The 19,807-nt window shown below is 30.9% G+C and overlaps 5 protein-coding genes and 3 long non-coding RNA genes across 8 annotated transcripts; 2 read left to right on the forward strand and 6 right to left on the reverse strand.

The window, feature by feature from the left end:
* Positions 1-733: 733 nt before the first annotated feature.
* On the reverse strand, positions 734-4,582 carry LOC108552724 (thioredoxin domain-containing protein 11). The gene is made up of 10 exons (XM_017907380.1): positions 4,111-4,582; positions 3,666-3,876; positions 3,354-3,584; positions 3,058-3,264; positions 2,744-2,941; positions 2,235-2,674; positions 1,867-2,176; positions 1,575-1,805; positions 1,297-1,490; positions 734-1,232 (listed from the first exon to the last, which is right to left on the reverse strand). Exons 1-10 carry the CDS (start codon positions 4,323-4,325, stop codon positions 734-736), a joined length of 2,736 nt encoding a protein of 911 aa, XP_017762869.1. The 5' UTR covers positions 4,326-4,582.
* Positions 4,583-4,876: 294 nt separating this feature from the next.
* On the forward strand, positions 4,877-6,747 carry PIG-Q (phosphatidylinositol glycan anchor biosynthesis class Q). The gene is made up of 5 exons (XM_017907381.1): positions 4,877-5,671; positions 5,767-6,047; positions 6,111-6,303; positions 6,374-6,488; positions 6,557-6,747. The coding sequence occupies exons 1-5, from the start codon at positions 4,877-4,879 to the stop codon at positions 6,745-6,747; spliced, it is 1,575 nt and encodes a 524-aa protein (XP_017762870.1).
* A 131-nt stretch (positions 6,748-6,878) lies between these two features.
* LOC108552719 (uncharacterized) lies at positions 6,879-7,449 on the reverse strand. Its single transcript, XM_017907374.1, has 2 exons — positions 7,382-7,449; positions 6,879-7,200 (listed from the first exon to the last, which is right to left on the reverse strand). The coding sequence occupies exons 1-2, from the start codon at positions 7,447-7,449 to the stop codon at positions 6,879-6,881; spliced, it is 390 nt and encodes a 129-aa protein (XP_017762863.1).
* Positions 7,450-7,772: 323 nt separating this feature from the next.
* Positions 7,773-9,012, forward strand: LOC108552739 (uncharacterized protein C7orf50 homolog). Its single transcript, XM_017907395.1, has 4 exons — positions 7,773-7,920; positions 8,033-8,270; positions 8,337-8,514; positions 8,611-9,012. Exons 1-4 carry the CDS (start codon positions 7,839-7,841, stop codon positions 8,884-8,886), a joined length of 774 nt encoding a protein of 257 aa, XP_017762884.1. The 5' UTR covers positions 7,773-7,838; the 3' UTR covers positions 8,887-9,012.
* An 80-nt stretch (positions 9,013-9,092) lies between these two features.
* LOC108552734 (thioredoxin, mitochondrial) lies at positions 9,093-9,924 on the reverse strand. Its single transcript, XM_017907391.1, has 3 exons — positions 9,612-9,924; positions 9,406-9,529; positions 9,093-9,333 (listed from the first exon to the last, which is right to left on the reverse strand). The coding sequence occupies exons 1-3, from the start codon at positions 9,779-9,781 to the stop codon at positions 9,220-9,222; spliced, it is 408 nt and encodes a 135-aa protein (XP_017762880.1). The 5' UTR covers positions 9,782-9,924; the 3' UTR covers positions 9,093-9,219.
* A 2,050-nt stretch (positions 9,925-11,974) lies between these two features.
* LOC108552736 (uncharacterized) lies at positions 11,975-13,655 on the reverse strand. Its single transcript, XR_001890579.1, has 5 exons — positions 13,522-13,655; positions 13,151-13,446; positions 12,969-13,079; positions 12,500-12,675; positions 11,975-12,402 (listed from the first exon to the last, which is right to left on the reverse strand). It is a non-coding gene; the product is annotated as an uncharacterized LOC108552736 (long non-coding RNA).
* Positions 13,656-14,217: 562 nt separating this feature from the next.
* Positions 14,218-14,893, reverse strand: LOC108552738 (uncharacterized). Its single transcript, XR_001890580.1, has 3 exons — positions 14,662-14,893; positions 14,413-14,590; positions 14,218-14,339 (listed from the first exon to the last, which is right to left on the reverse strand). It is a non-coding gene; the product is annotated as an uncharacterized LOC108552738 (long non-coding RNA).
* Positions 14,894-15,972: 1,079 nt separating this feature from the next.
* LOC108552740 (uncharacterized) lies at positions 15,973-17,375 on the reverse strand. Its single transcript, XR_001890581.1, has 3 exons — positions 17,281-17,375; positions 16,724-16,975; positions 15,973-16,011 (listed from the first exon to the last, which is right to left on the reverse strand). It is a non-coding gene; the product is annotated as an uncharacterized LOC108552740 (long non-coding RNA).
* Positions 17,376-19,807: the final 2,432 nt, after the last annotated feature.

Here is a 19,807-nt window from a genome sequence, read left to right on the forward strand (position 1 = left end):
AATAACAATATTTACAGAAATGTACAAGTAACACATATTTTTAGTAAATGTGTGTATGAATTATACAATAAATCAGATGAAGAATTAAATTATTATTCCACTCTGAAGAATTAAGACTTATTTAGTTTCCTTTAAACTTTACATTTTAAAAAGTAAATTCTGAAAATTAAAATTAATAGTATATGTCATTTATTGCTATTGCAAATTTGTAATAGTACTAGTTTCATTTCTCTGTATCTCTAGCATTAAACATCATGAATATTAATCAAAGATGAGTAATTCTGATGTATGTATACTCTCTGTATAGAACCATGATGCACTGTAAAAAATAGTATTATCAATGACTTAGTATCTCTGTTTGAACAACAGTTATAAGTATCTTTTTCTTATAAAATTATTATAAATTTTTAAATAAAAAATTATGAATATACACTTTTTACAACCTTATGGTAGACATTACATGTAACATCCACAATTTTCTGGACTGTTTGGTAGGGAATGTTTCATATTAAAATCATAAACAAGTACTTTTGTAATACATATTCACAAAAATAACACAAAAATATTTAAATAAGTCATGGATACTCATTTGCACCTGATACATACACTGGACACATTTTTCGTTCGTAAAATAACATGATTTGTGAGGTATACATTGTACATTTAGTACAAAGTCATAAACAAACTTAGATGAAATAATATTCTTTGTAATATATCTATCTTTAAACCGATATCACAATTCACTTTTAATCATTTCTCTTTCAAAAACATTATGTTCTTGGGAAAAATTTCCCACTTGAGTATTATTTATTTTGCTATCTAACTCAAGTAACCTAATATTTTTGTAATATTTCCTATATTTTTTTCTGATAAATTTTACTTTATGTTGATCCTCTCTTAGATCAATAGTGGAACCTAATATTAAATGTATATCTTTAATGTGTGCCAATTTCAGTAAAATGATTTTTCTCTTATTTTTGGCACTTATTCTTCCTAGTAAACTAATATGCCTTATTAATTTTCGATAATCTCGAAGCAATTGTTGAATAATATCTAAACACAGCCAACGCGTTCGAGCGATACACGCATCTGGAACCATACCGGCTCCAGATTGACAAATATTTACAAGTGCTTCAACATGTGAATCTCCATCCAAATTTGCTAATATGAAATTCACAAGATTCGGTATTGTAACTGGTAGAGAAAACGGATACACCGTGCTATCCTCTTTTCTAAAACGAAAAAAACAAGAAAACTGTTATAGAATACGATCACAGACGATTCAATTATAATTACCTTTTGGCAGGAAAAAAAAGAATAGATGGGAATCGATTCATATTATATTCCCATGGTAAATCATTGTTATCACCATCTACTCTTACGAATAAAAGATGATCCATTTCGCGTAAATAATGAGCTACTGTTAAGTATACATAAAATATCGCGCTACAAAATCCACAATAAGGAGAATGGTACATTACAATCACATCCTGAAAAAAATCATTAAATTTAATATTTCTCTTAATTATAGTATTATTTTATAACTATAATATATTCATTTTTTCCCAATTTACCTTTGTTGGATCTAAAATAGTATCTAAGAAAGTTTCAGTTGTTAATTCTGGTATACACACACTCTGTACATCTTTTGTTTTACAATTAACTTTAGTCTTATATTTTTGCACAAAACGTCTTGAATTATTAGAACGTAACGTGCGTTGTAAAAAACCTTGGGTATAATTATTTATAAATTGTATAAGTGTATATCGACTAAAATCCTCTTGCATAACATATTGACTCTCATGCTGAAGGAAAACATTTTGTATTAATATCTTTGATAATGTAAAAATATATTCTAATACTTACAGCAACGTCTAATAAAACAACAGCAGTCTTATCCTTTTTTTTAAAGAGATCTATGCCGAGACCTTCCGCGAAGTAGAAATAATGTAAACTATCAATTGCTATTAATGTCAATGTCTTATTCATTTTACACACTGATTTTGTTAAATTTATATTCGGATGTTCCAAATTATCTCGCGGAAATATAGGTTGATGATATTTGTTTCCAGTTACCCACTTTTTACAGTCAAATTTTAAATGTGCTTGTTTTACTGCATCTGCAGATCGTACATCCTCTTTGTTTGCAATAAATGTTGATGTTTTATGCTTTTGACTAAAAAAGAAAAAAATATAAACAAAATGGATGACTTTAAGGGCAAATTCTTTTGTACCTCTTGGATTTAAATCCGTTTTCATATTTTACTACCATGTGATCTTGATTACAACAGATTTCATATTTCTGTTGTGAATCTTCCACACCTGAAACTTTAAAAATATCTGCACTTTTGCAAACATCATTAAATTTATTAGAATTAAGTTTACAAATAGATGTCCTTCTTTCTGCATTATTTAATATGTTCTTTTTGCATAAAGAACATTTATTTATTATAACATTAACACAGCAACTGTCATTAACCCATCTTTGTATCGAAATGCTGGTAGTTGACTTATTTGTTTGATTCTTTGTTTCCTTCAAAAGTTTTGCACATAATTTATTTCGTTCTGAATGTTCTGCAATAGCGATATGCCGCTTAAATCTGAGACGTTCAATTATCTCTTTAGTTAACAGATTATCTGGACAATTATAATACTGCAGTCCAATTTCTCTGATCTAAAGGATCAATGTAATTTTTATTACATATCCTTTCAATATCACGATTGTGTTTACAATGCTACGCACCAAATTATAATTATAATTTTCGGGATGCAAAGGATTACGAGGTGTGAAGAGAAAAAGTACAGGCCCTTCTTTCAAATATGGCGCTAATGTTAGTGCTTTTACTCCTGGAGGTTGCAGCCATAGAACTGGTTGATGAATAGAACTGCTAATCCAATTTAATATGTTTTCGGAAGTCCATTCAGAGTCTTCTGGATACCTCTACACATTTGAATTCTCAAACTCATTTAATCGTGCTATATATGCAAATGTTTTTGCTTTATGTATCCAATGTATTTATAACTGAAAAAATATGAAAGTCTTTCTCATGTACTTACTAGAGATTCATTCCATGTGAATAAATTTGCAGATGGAAGGTTGTAAATATTATAATCTATTTTACTAGATAATGCACTAGTGACAATAGCAAAAACCAATTCCCTATTTGGATCTTCTTCTAATATTTGTATAGCAGCCTTATAAAATTCTTTGTAACCAGGAGTTTTATCTAACCGAGTGAAATTAAAATAACCTACTACCACAGCCTGCAATCATAGCAATAAATAATCTATTTTTCTTTACAAGAAATAATTTATTCTAAGACATAAAATGTAAATCATTTATTTATACTTACATCATAATTCATACGTAAATCTGTTAATTGCTTTTTATGTGTTACCCTAACAATTGGATTCATGACTGTATCAAGAAATTTTATCATGTATGGCCATGTACGTATACCTCTGTATTCTATACCAGAATCTCTTGAAGGATAAAGCATTAAAACTGGGTAACTTTGTATTTTGTTATATTGAGTTCTACATTCTGAGCTTGGATGCCAACAATTAATGGCAGCAAAAAAGACCTAAAAACCACAAAATTATGTTAATCTTATTATGTGACAATAAAATGATTATATATTTGATAATTCCAATATCTTTGATACCTGTGAATGATAATGTTGAGCAACTGTTTCAAATTCTTGACGTACAGTTTGACTTTCTGCATCCCAGGGAGCATAATACATAACAAAACTAAAATCTGATTCTATAACTCTCTCTATCATAGCTCCTAAATGTCCTTTATAAAAATCTAAGACGATTGAATTTTGATTAAAAAATGGTTTAGCTAATGGAGGTTTTGATATTTTGGGAGAACTGAAATAAAAATAGATTATAATAAATTAAAAAATTATTTATAATACTACCAAACAGATATAAATATAATTTATTCTTTATTCCTGAGACTTTACTTTTAAGTTATGGAACATTTATTGTATAAAGTTGAAATGAAAAATTATGTTACAATATTATGTATTATTTTATATTATGTTATATTAGATTGAAATTAATGAATTTTTTACTAGAAAATTATCATAACCTAAAACTTACGAACTATGGAGAACAGCTAGGGTAGTAAAGATAATTGCAAGGAAAAAATGAATAATTTTTCTGGCATATGAAAACATTTTGCTGGCTAATCTTTCTTCTATCGCAACCTTCTGATGTGACTCTTTGGCCACGTCGTTACTTCCTGAGTCTGGTATAGTCGTGTGCGAGTTATCAGCATTTCTCGGCGTGCTTGCTTCAGGTTCTTCCTTCAACATTATCCGTCAAACCAAAAGGAAATTAAGGCGAGAAAAATAACGTACGTTAGAGCCACATCACACCCTCATTGTTTACTCCGATACTGCCAGTCCAACTACAGCTTATTTAATTAAATTTAATTAGCCGGGTTTTTCACAAATCTCTATCGAGCCACCTGTATTTTCGCAAACCGGAAACAGCTGACCGCTTGTCAACATATCGTCAATACACGGTTCGAAAGAATAACATTGACATAGTTTGCTTGAACCATAGAAAATGCAAGCGATTTTTCGCGATATCTTTCGGCGTTTATTCGAAGTAGTAACTATTATGACAAAAGAGTTGAAAATTAAATATATTTAAAAATAAAATTCCTAAAAATTAGTTCTTTGATGCCTGACTAGCTTTTTATGAAAAAAATTCATTCATTGTGTTTATAGCATTATCGATTATTAGGCTATATAAAAAATAATTAAAAATCTATATTTAAATAATGGGCAGTGTATAAATACAATATTTTTATTGCATAATTGCATTTTATGATTAATGAAAAGTTGTACAAAAATCTATAATGAGAAGTCTCTTAATTTTTTTACCTAATAAGCTTTACAAAGAAAAGCCAGGGTACATGTTTGGTAAAGTGGTATATGATGATCATACAGGAGTCAAAAAATTTTATGTCATTGGTATATGTAAAATAGACAATTTAGAAACAATAAAATATGCTGATATAATTGGATATTATTCTGGCAAAGAACAGAAACGAGGATATATAGATAAAAAATATTTAGACTGGATTAATATATGTTTACATCCTACATTTTCCTCCAAAGTAGATATTTATGATTACAGTATAAAAGGCATTATTGTAAACAATAAAAAAATTTCTACTTTGCATTTTCATACAGTCATTATAGTGTATGATCAGTCAGCGCTTAAAGAAACAGAATTATTTGTACAAAAGGCAGTGTCTGGAGATCACTTTTACGAATTAATGAAAATTGTACAAAACAAACAAATTGAAAAAGAAATACAAAAAAAAGGAAAATGTACTTATATAAAAGAAACTTTACTTGTGTATCATATGTTCTTATATTTTTATCCAGTTTTTTTCCTTGCTAAAATAACTAATAAATTATTACCAATTTTAAAATACTCTTTTCTTGGCTTACATGTTAATGGATGGTTGGAGAATGTTAAATGGATGTTAATTGCTATAATAAAAAACAAAAAGTTTACTTTGAAGACTGGTAACTATGTTTTTGCATTGATAATAGATATGTTACTAGGAATTTCTATATTACAATTATTATTACATTACTTTGAATATACATCTTCATCTCAAATACTGTTAAACAATGCAGAGGTAAGTAAAAGTATTTATATATATATTAATATTTATATATTAAGATATATAAATTTACCACTAATTTAATGACAATTTTAATGTATATTTTACAGAAAGTGGTAACATTTTTAAAAGATTTAATTAATTGGTTAATGGGTATACCAGCTGGTTTAAAATTAAATCATGCTTTAAACAATATGCTTGGAAAATTTTTTTTATATCATATAAATATGTGGTGGACATTCTTAATATTTATGAAACCTGTAATGGATTTTACATTTGAAGTATTGGTATTGTTTGGAAAGCTTGGTATTACATTTCAAATAGCAATAGCAGCTGATCTTTTAGCACTTGTCAGTTTCCATGCTTATTGTATTTATGTATATGCAGCAAGGTAAGAGAAACATAAGTTACAGAAAAAAAATGCAGTCTGAATAATAACTCTATTTTTTATTAGGCTTTTCAATATCCAATTAAAGGGTATTACTGCTTTATTTAGACTATTTTTGGGTAAAAAAAAGAATCCATTGAGAGAAAGAATTGATTCTTGTCAATATAAAGCTGATCAGTTATTTGTAGGAACTCTACTATTTACTATTTTACTCTTCCTTATGCCAACAACTTGGGTTTATTATGTAGTTTTTACCATGGTACATTATAAACAGTTAAATAAATTTTTATTATGATTGTAATTAAAACATTAATAAGTTTATTTTACAGCTTAGATTAGCATTAATTAGTTTTGGAGGTTTATTGACAAGAATGAAGTTTTATTTTCAAACTATGCCTGTGTATGCATTTTTTAAGTGGTTATTCCACTCCCATAGTACATGCAGTAAGTTAAATATTTTGTTGTCAACTTATTACTAAATTATTTATAAATGATACAAATATATGTCCTAGGTATTGTTAATATTAAGGTATATTCGCATAAAACAGAAGGACCAATAGTCTTAATAATGACAATGGTTGTAGCATCATGGCATTATACATGGAATAAATGCATACCAGACACAATTATTCATCATCCACCTATAGAATGGAGTAAAATAATAAATAACATAGTATGGGGAGAATTGTTATATCCATTATAAATATTTATTTACGGCTCTATTTAATACATAAAATATACATTTATATGTATTCCATTTAATTATGAAATAACATGAAATAATTATTTAAGAAATATTATACAAATAATTATGAAATAATTACACAGAATTACTTAATTTTTATGTTTTGTTTTTTCCTGTTTTCCATATATTTGCTCTAAAACTTCTGGTGACATACTTGCAACTATAGCTTCATCAATATCATTTTCTTCTCTCAACACACAAAAGTATATTAATAATGCACCGATACATAAACTAATAATATCAGGTTGACACTTTGGATATTGTTTTGCACGAGCAATGGTATATGCAGCAGGATGTGTTGCTGCTTTTGATGTTGAGAATTTTATAGGTTTGTCATTCTCATCATTTTCAAGTTTATCTTTTTCATTGTTTCTTTTAATAAATGTAGAATATGTTTGAGGAAAAATAAATCTAAAATAATATATTTATCTTTTTATCACAGTTTCAAAATGTTTAAACAAAAAGTAAAATATTAAATAGTGTGTTGAAATAAATAAACTATTGTAAGAATATACTTTATAATAATGAACTTTTTTCAGCACTCAAAATTTAAAAGTATACAACAAAAAAAATATTACATATTTAAATTTACCTCTTTTTTAATAATGAATTTCCACTTCTAAGTAGTACAGCAATTTTAATCCTGTTTATGTGCATCATTTTTACATATAAATGTTACAATATCTATATTTCTAATTTGTATTATTTTTATTGAATATCAGATAAATATATTCGTATTATCTCTTTCGTTTTATTTTTATTTTCTATTTTTTTTATTTTTACACAAAAAGTTAGTTATTAAAATTTATATAATCGTCGAATTTTCGATGCTCTTATATTCCTCACTGGTATTTAATAAACGTGTATGAACAGAAGTATGTAACACATGTACTGCAATACGAAGTCAAAAGTCACTATTTTGTTATACTTATTATTTCATTTGTATTGAGTGTCAAGTATAAAAACGTTATTAATGCATTAAATGTTACAACTTCATAAATTTTGAAATATATTCATGTATAAAACACTTAATTGATTTATATAATAGCATGGGATTTGATAATATGTCAAAATTTGAGGTTAAGAATCCAGAGTCACGAAAACGAACGAAAAAAAAATGTAAATCAAAAGGTGAATATTTAATAAACCTCATTTAAATTTCATAATGTTATGTTTTTATTTGTATTGTTGAGGCATGAACCCCATTCATTCAATTCATAGATTTTGAAATTATTGCCCATAGGAATTACAAATAAAGCAAACAATAATGTTGATATCCCAGAATATGATACTAATCAAGTGAATGAAGTAAATGAACTAAACATGAAAAAACAAAAGGAAAAGAAAAAAATGTCAAATACTATCAATGACATTCATAAAAAAATAATTATGGATAATGAAGAAGAAAATAACAAAGAAAAAAATAATTGGGATGAAGAAGAATCAAATGATGAAGCAACACCACCAAAGAAAAAAGCAAAGTAAATTCCACTATATTAATATTTTAACTGTTTTGAATGTTAAATTAAAAGAATTTTTGTTACCAGTATACATGCAGGAAATAGTTTAAATGACATAGAAGAAATTCATAAAAGTGATATAAAAGGTCCAAAACAACCTTCTAAAAGACAGATGAAAAGAGAAAAAGCTGAGAAAAAAGTGAATGAGAAAAGAATGGCTAATAAAATGGAAGCGATAAAGAAAGGACTTAATTATGTTTCAAAGGTGTTTTAAGCAGTTTTTTTATACAGTTATTTTGTACAATCAAGATACACTGAACAAAAATCTTTCTTAATGCTTTTATGATAATTTTATTTACAGTGGAAACATGCACGGACTGAATGGAAATTTGAAAAATTAAGACAAATTTGGTTAATTGACAATTTGTTAGATGAAACTTCTATACCAGATGACATTTTTCCAACAGTTTTAGAATATTTCGAAGGTTGCAAGGGAATGGCAAGAGAACAACTTTTAAAAAAGGGCATGGATGTTATAAGGAAAGTAGAAGAAAATGAAGAAAATAAAAATGAAGTAGAATCTATTGCTTATCAAAGGGCAAGAAGGCTTTTACAAGCTTTACCTACTGAAACCTAATTCATTTGAAGTTGTACTTAAAGGCTGTCAACTATTTGATATTTTTATTGACATTGAACAATCTTTTTATACATTAGTAAACATTGTTTTTTATTTGTGAAACAAAATGTATCAAGTTTTTGTAAATAATTGAGTAATTAAATTTATCTACCTATTGCATGAAAAACAATTTATTTAACAATTTGCTATGTATATTAAATTTATAAAGTTTAAGGTATATATAATTAAAAAATTCTATGTTGCATTATATACTTATCATAGTATGATATTATACAAACACCCCAATAACTACAGGGTTTCTATATAACAAAAGTACAATTAAAATAGATTACATTATTCTGAATACTTATCTACAAATTGTTTAAGTTTATCTACATCTTGGAGACCAACAATTCTATCTAAAACCTTTCCATCCTTCATTGCAATGAGGACTGGAACAGATCCAACCTATATACATAATTAATTCCTATTATATTCATTGAAATAAATAACCAAAGAATTTGTTAATTAATGAATAACCTCATAATCTAAAGCAAGATCGCTGTTCTCATCAATATCAACTTTTGCTAATAAAACTTTTCCTTGTTTTTCTGCAATTACTGATTCTATACGAGGAGTGAGCATGCGACACGGATTACACCACCTATAAGACGAATTACAGAAAAATTTAGACAATTATTTAATATGACAAGTATTCATTAGATCGTTTGATAGTATTTACGTACGTTGCAAAAAAATCAACAATCACAGGAACTTTAGAGTTTTTAACACGATCATTAAAATCTTTTGGATCTTGCACTTTGAAAGCAGTTGAGACTGCTTGTTCTTGAGCCGGTGCATTTGCAAAAGCTCTGCTTCCTAGAGCAGTACGCATTCTTAATCCAACTCGCAACATTTTAATTCTTTGTTAATACAAAATAATCTACGATGTATATCTACTGATCTATAATAATCGCGAATAAATTCTGATACGCAATAACAATTTGTTCAGCCCTAACCTAAATCTTTAACTCAAAGACTATATCGTACTGTGGATTGTACCAGGTTATGTACAGAGTAACCAACATTACAATATAAAAATAAATTCCCTTTTATTCTTCTACTTTATACGTTTCATTCTCGTAAAATCAGCTGGGAGACTTTTCATTCAGTAAATTAAGTTTGCGATATGGATCTACATCAATATACTATTTTATACTTCTATTTTACTACTTCTACTACTATTAAATACTACTGTACTATTTATAAAGCAATATATAACTAAAAATCTTCAACAGCAATAAATAATAATGTCCTAAAATTGCTATTTAATTTTTTTAAATAGAAATATAATCGAACAATTAAGAATTTTTTGCATGTTTTTACCCTTATAGTTCAGTGATTATTCACAATAAAATTTAATTATGTACAAGATTGTTTGCAATATCAATTCTTTTAATACACAATACTGTACAATATTAAATATTTTTATATGTACACTATTACAATTTTTTATTTATAGTTGCCTACTAATGAATTTGATGCAGTACAATAACAAATGGATCAGAGGATATTGTATGTCTTCGCGTGATGAATAATATATTGGTTTAATTATTGAATTTCACGCCTGTATTGAAATAACGAGCATGGAACACGAATGCTACGTATAGTTGTCTTCATGATATAGCGTAGTCCTAAATTAAAACTTCAAATAGCGGTGTCGATTGATGCAGTGATGCTTAAGATCGCTTGTCAGCATTCTACGTTTTTGAATATCTATTAAATCAAGGGTAAGCTATATTTCATGCGTTTCAAACTGAGATTTCGGATTATACACTTATATTATATACTTTAAATGATCTTATCTTGTAGATCGTAAAAATCATCTATACATTCGCTATTTAAAGATAAAGAAGGGTATAATATTTAGGAAGTACATATGACTTTGATATCTTTGAAAATTTTGCACTTAATAAATATTGACTGCAAAGAATTGGAAAAACCCAATAAAAATCCTTCACGTATGCATATATGGTTTTCTCCATAATGTATGTTACAAAAGAAAATAGTCATGCAAAATTTTCTTCTGTTTTGTACGCAGGATATTTATTTTATGAGTACACAGGAAAAATCCTTAAATTTGTAAAGTTTCGAGGTAAGGAGATTTTTACCTTCTATAAAAAATTGAAAATACATTACTGGTTTTTACAAATATAAATGAATTTATGATTTCAGATGATTTCGATGATAATGATGATAGGATATAAGTTATAGTTAAACATATTTTGGTTTTACGACATTTACGTCGTCGAAGAATCAGCGAAATAATTGAGAAGATTTTACTTCGATTTTGATGATTTTAATACAATTTAATTTAGAATTTGAGGGGACAATAGAATATAATTAATCATATATATACGATACAACACGATTAACAGGTGAAACTATATCAGATTGATTCTTTGACTTTGACTGGAGGATGAATCATTGCTGGCAGTTTTATTATACTCGTTACGTAAAATGAAAATCTGTTATACAATTGCGTGTCTTCGCGTTTTGACAGAGCGTACTTAAGAAAATAATAGATTTTCTCCATGGGAAAACTTCTAGTCGTGGATGAGTACGACACAAGAGGAAAACAATCGTTCTCTCTTTTCACGTTGGAATAAAATCGCGACGTACTTTCAATTACTTCATTATTAATTTCAATAAACACGATGTTTCATCAGTCACATCCTTAAAGTGCAACGATGAAGTGTATGATAATAAAAATGAAAGTTATTTGCGTGGATTCATTGGATTTTCCATGCAGTTAAGAAGTTTGCATTTTCATCGAAACTTGGTTTCATGATTTTTATCATTCAGATTTTGTACTATTTTCCAATCAACGAAGAAAAAGAAATCAATCGTGGAGGAGAAAACATTGAAATTGACTCGATGCAATTTTATGCAAGTAAAATGGAGAAAGTTGCGTAAGGATTGTGAAGCATCGTTGTACTATGATATGAACGACAACATTCCAAGATAGATGGCATTTTTTTAAACAACACAGCCGGTTTTCGTCTTCAAGGTCTCGCTTACTTTAGTCTTTGAATATTTTTTCACATGTTCATGTGTTTGCCTATTGCGTAAAAGCACCAAGTTATTTCCTTATACGTGCAACGACGACTGCTGTGGCGAAAATATATCATGGTAGAGCGACCTCCTTTAAAGTGCACTCACGTAAAGCCAAAGCTATGAGACGATTTTTCTTCGTACTTGTTTCTCTGTTGAATGTTTGATACCTAAAGTCCTCGATATTCATTTGCAGTTTCGTGTCGAGGACTTTTAAAGGATATTCTTGAACGTACCATAATTTGTGTGCGATTCTCGATTTAAAAAATAGGGCAACACAGATATGCGAGGATGTTATACATTTTATAAATTTCTCTTGTTTTGTTTATAGTAAAAATTAAATTATAATTTTCCCAAGGTGTGTCGTACATCTGTGGGTTTCAACATTCAACTCTTTTCTGCATAAATTTTAAAAAGTTATTTCTGAAAAAAAGGAATTGGAGAAGAAAATACTTTTTTTTGTTAATAAAATTGCGAATAAATTTCTTGTAAATTTATTATTTCAGACGAATTACAGTACCTGTTACTCCATCCCATTAATGGAGGGTTGAAAATGAGTTTTCGAGGATGGAATCGATCGTGAATATGGACTGAAATATTATTACCGGTTCACCAATCGTTGCTATATTTCCCTCGTCATTCGGTCGTAACGAAATCTGCTGGTGAATTGTCAGGAACAGGCAGCAGGATAGAAAACTGAAAAAATATAGAACGTTGGGGGGTTCTGAATGGAGAAACTCAGCCTATAATCGCACAGAACAGAAGGGCCAGGGGATCTGTAGCTGGAATACTATGTTGGGGTAGGAAAATAAAGGAAGAACCGTTGGTCGTTATGGTAACCGTCGATCTATGATTTCATCTAGCCGACATCATGCTGACTAGAATAGGTGACCCACTGCTCCCGAGAAAATGTGTTCTAGGTTCTACATATGCAAAGTTCCTTACGATCGAAGTATTTTAATCTTAATCAAACTAACATCGTGTCATACCGAGTATTCTATCCGAGAAGTTACGTGTTAATTCTATTTGTTCATGGAATGTTTCGTTTATCAGGGTACGTTTTCAAGGGATGAATTTTAAATTGAAACATCATTTGATTCCTGTAAAATGCAATTAACGATCAATACAGAATTTTTAATTCGTTTACTTATAATCGGTGGAAGTTAGTTACCTCGAAATTAGAGCTCACTGAATATTTCCCACGTGTTACATAGTCTCCCACGAAACGTCGTTCAATTTGATTAAACGGTCTGCGTTCCCTGGTGGAGCGTGAAAATCTCTGGAAGCGTCGAAATGTCTCTCCCGCTTTGGGCTTCGAAGCGGTAATGATCCAATCGGAGAGTTAACACGCCCAACGTTTGCAAACGTGCTCGTTTGTCGTATTATCACCAGCTAGTTGGTCAGTAATTTCCGACCAGCAATTTTGTCACGTGACGATGAAGAACGGAACGTGTCGATAGTGCATTTCTTTTAATAAAATGAATCTCAATCGAATAAAACCTTAGAAATGATTTTAAAATGACGTTTGAAAAATTACCGTACTTTTCGTAAGACACCAGGGAAGAGATTGAAAATCTGAAATATGTCGTGATCCGTCCAAAGTACATTAAAGAAAATTTAGAACACAGTCACTTGCGAAGAAGTTCCATACAGAGAGTTCATAGTCGTGATCGCTAATTGAGTGCGAAATGAGTTGAATCGTAAGTGAAAACGATTCTAGCTAAAGGCGTCATTTGTCCCAGTTTTACTCTTTTTTCTTTTTTAAGTTCGTTTAGACGTAACCTTTATGGTATATACTACGGAGATACGATTGGCAATCGAATGCTACGAAAACTTCTTATCACACGATGTGCCATGTATTATCGCCGTGCTAATTTCTCGTCGCATTGGTGCTAACAATATTATCGTGAAGCCGTCGCTTCGCTTTCCGTGATGTGTGACACTACGATCTGAATTATCATCCACCGAGAATATTGGAGAGATACGTGTCACTTCTCTGGTATTTCCACAATTAAAAATATCATGGAGATATTGATCTAAGCAATAAGCTTATCGGTTTGATATTTAACAAATATTTAAAAAGTATCGTAACAACTGAAATGGAAAAACATCAGTGTTATAGATTATTGAAAAATACACGAAAAAGTGTCACGGAAGAAATACTTAAAAGTTTCATTTGTAAAAAGCTTTTTTTCTGATGAAAGATATACTTTCCACTGATGGTATGCCTCACGTGATCTAAGAATCGCTTAACGTCGTCGTGCTTTCATTACTCTAAATTCTATGATGCCAACGACCAATGCCTGCGTGAAAGTTACCCTTTGTTCTCGTGGTTGATGTTCCACTCTCCACTTCCTTGTCTGTTAAGTTAATCAAATTACGCATCCACGATAAAGAGTAAAGTTGACATGAATTCGAACAGATTTGACACACCTCTTTAGCCACTGGTCGGCACTTGGAAATCATTTGAAAAGTTCAGCGGTTCAAAAACACCGGAAGCACAATTCTTGCGTGTTACTTCCGGTTCAGTAAAAATTGTTGCCCCAATGAAAATCACTGACCAATGATTTCACGGTTTTGGATGCTTAAAATCAAAGGTAATGCAGTGTGTCTGTAAAGTAAAGTTTGTATCAAGGAGGGAACCTCTAAATCCATTAAGTAATGAACAAGATTATATATTACCTTTACTCGTACAATTACTTTCTTACCGTGAGAAGTTCAATATCAATTTACTTGCATTAATTTATAATTAATGTAAAGAAAATTACAAGACATATCGACAATAAATATAAATTCCCCTTTCTAGTGGTAGACACGCGATGCCTACAACTCGTACAATATCCATTAGGTGAAGATTGGGAACGATAAGAAAGGCGATCGTCCAACAATCGGCTGATTTCAATCGAATATAGCTCTTTTCCTTGGTCTGACCTATTGATAGAAACGATACCGTTCCTTCAGCCCACCTTCCTCTTCGCGTTACTAATCCATAAACCACCTAGCTTCTCCTCCTGCTTCGATGGTGTTATTTTCATCCACGACGTACAGAGAGAACGTGGATTTTAGTAGGCTACTGGGAAACGGATGCGCAGGGCGCGGCCTTTGCCGATATGCTAGCTCGCACATTTATGCTCGTTAAATCAGCCTGACTTATTTCCCGCGCCATTTCCCATTTCTCCCGTTTATGGGCTTGCATGCTAACCGTGGCAGAATCAGGTCCAACACTTGGACAATACGTGGAATATTATTCATCGACCTTCGGCTCCGATTCCTGTGTTCCTAATATGAAATGAAGCACTGTAACCTTGCCTGAAGAAAATGTGATAAATAAATGATAACGAATTAAAATTATATCTAAGATGATCCTTAACAAAATTTTATCGCTGTATATAGAACAATTGTGTAACTTACATTTTTTATATAAAGCCATAATGCTTGTTATCGAGATGGTATTAAAATACGATGAAATTTCATAGATAGAAAAAGAAATAAGTAATCCTCAGATATCTTGTTAGTGGGTTTTAATACGGAAACTTTCCTATGATATACGAGTGCAATCTGACGCTATCGAGGATGAATTGTCCTGTTTCGAGCTCATCGAACTTTTAGTTTTGATGCAGAAGGGAAGTGAAGAGTTCAGATGGGAAAGAATCGGCCAATTGGGAAAAAAGGAATACTGTCGACTCTAACAGCAGGTTACCAATGGATGGATCCGAATAATTTCTTGTCGATGTCACGAGTAGCAAAATTTATCTCCATTGTGTTCGAGCAATTCGTCTTCTGTTCACATACATGGCGCTACATTAGCCACACGTGCTGTTTACGATTCACAGCGTCGAATCTTTGATGTAACGGTATTTCCAAGCCGTTGCATAAGCGTATTTTTCGATGAACTTGATCAAACAAATTTGAACTTTTGTCATTTTTAAATTTTCTTCTTATATTCTTCACAGGAAAGACATATAGATACGACTCAAAGTGAAAGCTCCACTGGGAAGGTTGTAGTTGATTGTGACCGTGAATATTCCGTGCCTGGAATTAGTAAGGAGATGAGTAAAGAGGAAACGAGCAATGAGTAAGAGGAATTGACAAAACATACGCTATACCGTGACACTACAATTCAATGGAAAAACAATCCGAATCTGTCCAGTTAACGTTAATGAAAATGAAGGAAAAAAGTGGGCCATGACACGGAATTTTCAGCCGTGAATGCAACCAACTCACAGAGGATGTGAAACTGCGTCGACGTACATAAAATCACAAGGCCGCTGATTATTTTCAAGCCTACGGACATTCGCTGTGGTATATATGCTTTCATAGCTCTGAATACATACAGTTGTGTCAACTGCGTTATTGCATAATGCTTGTGTTTATTAGCATATTAATCCTGGTGATTTTCCAGAAAGGTCATGTCAATTAATACATTAATAAAACATAACATAAATTTTTTTAGACTACAAAGAACTTAATAAGGTAATACACCAGGTTCGAACTTAGCGTACTTGAAATGTTAATTTATAATTTGAAGGATGAAAGACCTTACTTAAAATGCTAAGCTACGAGTGAGTCACTTCGATTCTTGGTTAACAATACCAGTTAGGTTATTGAGTCAATGACGATGGTAATTTGTGACATTCACATGAGCCAATAATATCTACATTGATACAATTTTATTGTGGATATTATAATTCACGAAATTATGATGATTCGAAGGAGGCTCCCTTCACCACATTTACAGACTCACCCATTATGATCTAGTAGGTGCCATGACGGCATCTCGAGAAAAGGATCTGCAAAAGGCTCGTGGAAGGCTACCAAGATGCAATGTTTACTCGAGAATGAAGATAGACGTAGGGAAACGCGTTGGACGGAAAATAACGATGATATTTAGCGTGCTTCTACTTCTTGTTCACATTCTTTGAATGTCTCGGATAACAATTATCATTTCGCAATGTGTTAATAATCAGTTTGTCAGGTAATATGGAAAAGTTTCGACCTGAAAAAGAAAAGAATATTTTTAGTAAAACTTAAATATATGTAAAAACGATGTTCAACTATACGCAATGAGAAAACCGTTAGGTGGTGAATAAAATGCAAGGGTGCTATTATAGTAGCTAACAATAAATGAGAACTTGATTGTAATACACGAGGAGAAACGAGTGTCAATTAAACGAACATTCTTGCACGTCCGTTAAACACTTCTAAGCTCTGAAAATGGCGCAGTATCTGCTGGTCAACTGCGACCAAATCGCATCGGCAATATTAATAAGTTATAAATTAGCATAAATCTGTAATTCCGACCTTCCCGTTAGCCCAGTTCTTTGCATGTTAATGCGGTGTGCTGATTCCCGAGACTCATTTGACTTCTCCCAATTATTTCCCTCAACTTGACCATTATTTCTATGTCTCAATCTGAAACACGAAATAGTCAAGATTATGTTCAGCTGTGTGCAATGTTTAAAAATATTTGTACATTAGGATACTTAGTGGAGTGAGTATAATCTTACCACTGATGCACTAATAGACAAGTCGAACTTGCAAATTTGAGACGTGAAATAGAAAGCGAATGTAACGGAGAAAAACAATACTTGGCAAAATATTCTTGATTTTTAATATTTAAAATCGTATCTTAAGAGACTTTTCAGGGTTGACACAATAATAATTCTTTGCAATATTTGTCAAAGAAACTATAAATTTCGCTTTAAGCCGAGATCAATGGACGATGAAACGAAAAAGGATTGGTCACTGAGTATAACGGTATAAAATAATGAACATGCCAATAATATCTACCATGCTAGTTGCTCGTGAAAGATTGTTAGGTTTACGTTAGACAGTCGCCTCATAAATAAGTCATACAGCATATATAAATTAAAATCGCAAATCAAGTATGATCTCAAAATACTGTAAAAAATCCAAGATATTCTAGTAACGTCTAAGCCAGGAAAATACACTGCTGAAAAATGTTTTGCAGATCTAAAATATCAGGAAACTTCGAAGGCATTTGTTTTTTACAACAGAAGATTGAAAAATATTCGATTCAACGATCAAGGCCATTCGAGTAATTCTATTCTACGATTGTGAAACATTTCTCTACGATTGACTAACGTCTGACTGATTGCGTTCTTATGACGCTTTCAGCATGAAACATATACATTATATAATTGTAGAAACGTGGCAAGCATTACAAGATGCTATAAAGCATGAAAACAATGAATAAGAATGGTCCTACGGATGTCTAGAAGTATGTAAGTACTTTGGTGACTATAATTCAAATGGTCGACACCTATTGCAGCTACGCTAGTATTGCACACATACTTTATTACTGTTATTATATTATGTTACACATCACAGGATCATGAGTCAACAGTTATGCCCGGTTTAACATCACAGTTGCATTATCCAATGAAACTTTTTTCATGAATAATAGCCAGCGATGACCTTCGTAATTTATCTAATTTTTACTCTTCTCTATTTCTCCTATAATTTAAAGCTGTACTTTAGATGCAACGTCATCTGATTATGTCTTTTATTTCGATCAGAATCTACTTTTATCAAACTAGTTGAAACGTAAGTCGAAAAGATGTTAGCTTTATAGACGATTCCTGTCACAATTCGTACACGTGTTCACGAATTCTATATCCATGATGAATTTTTATAGATACTGGAACGTCTGCCAAAACATTATTGTATGCTTTTCACGCGCGCCGCCGTTTCGCCTTCAAAAATACGACACGCATCATCTATTCATCGACCCGTAGAATTGTCAATCATACAGCAGTTACGATCAGGCCTATTTTTGAAAATTACATCAAGGTACCAAAGTTTTAATAGCTGTGTAGTTTCCCAAATAAGCATCTACGTCATTATATATTATTTTCCAATTGTATATTATTCTCCAATTGTAAGTCCTTCTTTAATAGAAAATAATGACAATGGTAAAAATCTGTCCTAGAACAAAGTAAAATGGTATTAAATATAAGATAAGTATAGTATTAAAATGATCAATTTGGTGAATTCTGGTGGATTTTTAAACACACCTAAAACAATCTCAAATATTCCAAAAATCTGATGGTAACGGTGTCGTAGACCATAGTGTGAGTATCACTTGCAACTGTTATCCGATGCATTCATTAATCTATTTTACTTGGTCGAGATCAATGGATCATGCAGTGAGAAAACTGATCAGCATGCGGTCACTTGGACAGCCATAAAGTATTAATATTGTGACCAATAGCTCGAATTGACACCTGTTTTGAAATAGATAACATTGCTTTTAAAATACACAATAACCAGAAGGCAAGTTTCTTCTATTACAGAGCTCCATTTACGTATGGTTAATTATAAATTCTATCCAACTTGTTCTTTCATTGCGTTACACTCTGATAAAACGTTCTTTCTTTACTAAGAAAAAAAACGAGTCCAACGAAATTCGGGGTAGCATAATTGTTCAAAGGGACAGTACGAAGTAGCGACCGTTGAATCGATTTTTTGGGATCATCTTGGGCAAGATAAAGCGACGCGTAGTTAGTCTTTTCTAAGCTCACCCTTTGCAGCGTTTCCTTTTCAAATAGATCCGGCTTTACAACACCGGTCCGAGTATCATTTCAGCCTCAACCGTCTTTCGTTTAGCCTAACAATGAATATAAGCGAAGAAAACCGTAGGATTCTAAGAAGGGTATTATTAATCTAATCAACAGTTGGAAATTGGCTGAGAATCATGGGTCAGTTTTAAACCAATGTACCGACTATTTGATTAGAATAAATTACGGCGGAGGAGAAAGAAATAAAGAGTAAAATATAAGTTAAATATGTTAACATTTTCAAAAGT

Source organism: Eufriesea mexicana, unplaced genomic scaffold (assembly GCF_001483705.2).
Source record: "Eufriesea mexicana isolate 0111107269 unplaced genomic scaffold, ASM148370v2 scaffold7917, whole genome shotgun sequence".
Taxonomy (NCBI): Eukaryota; Metazoa; Arthropoda; class Insecta; order Hymenoptera; family Apidae; genus Eufriesea; species Eufriesea mexicana.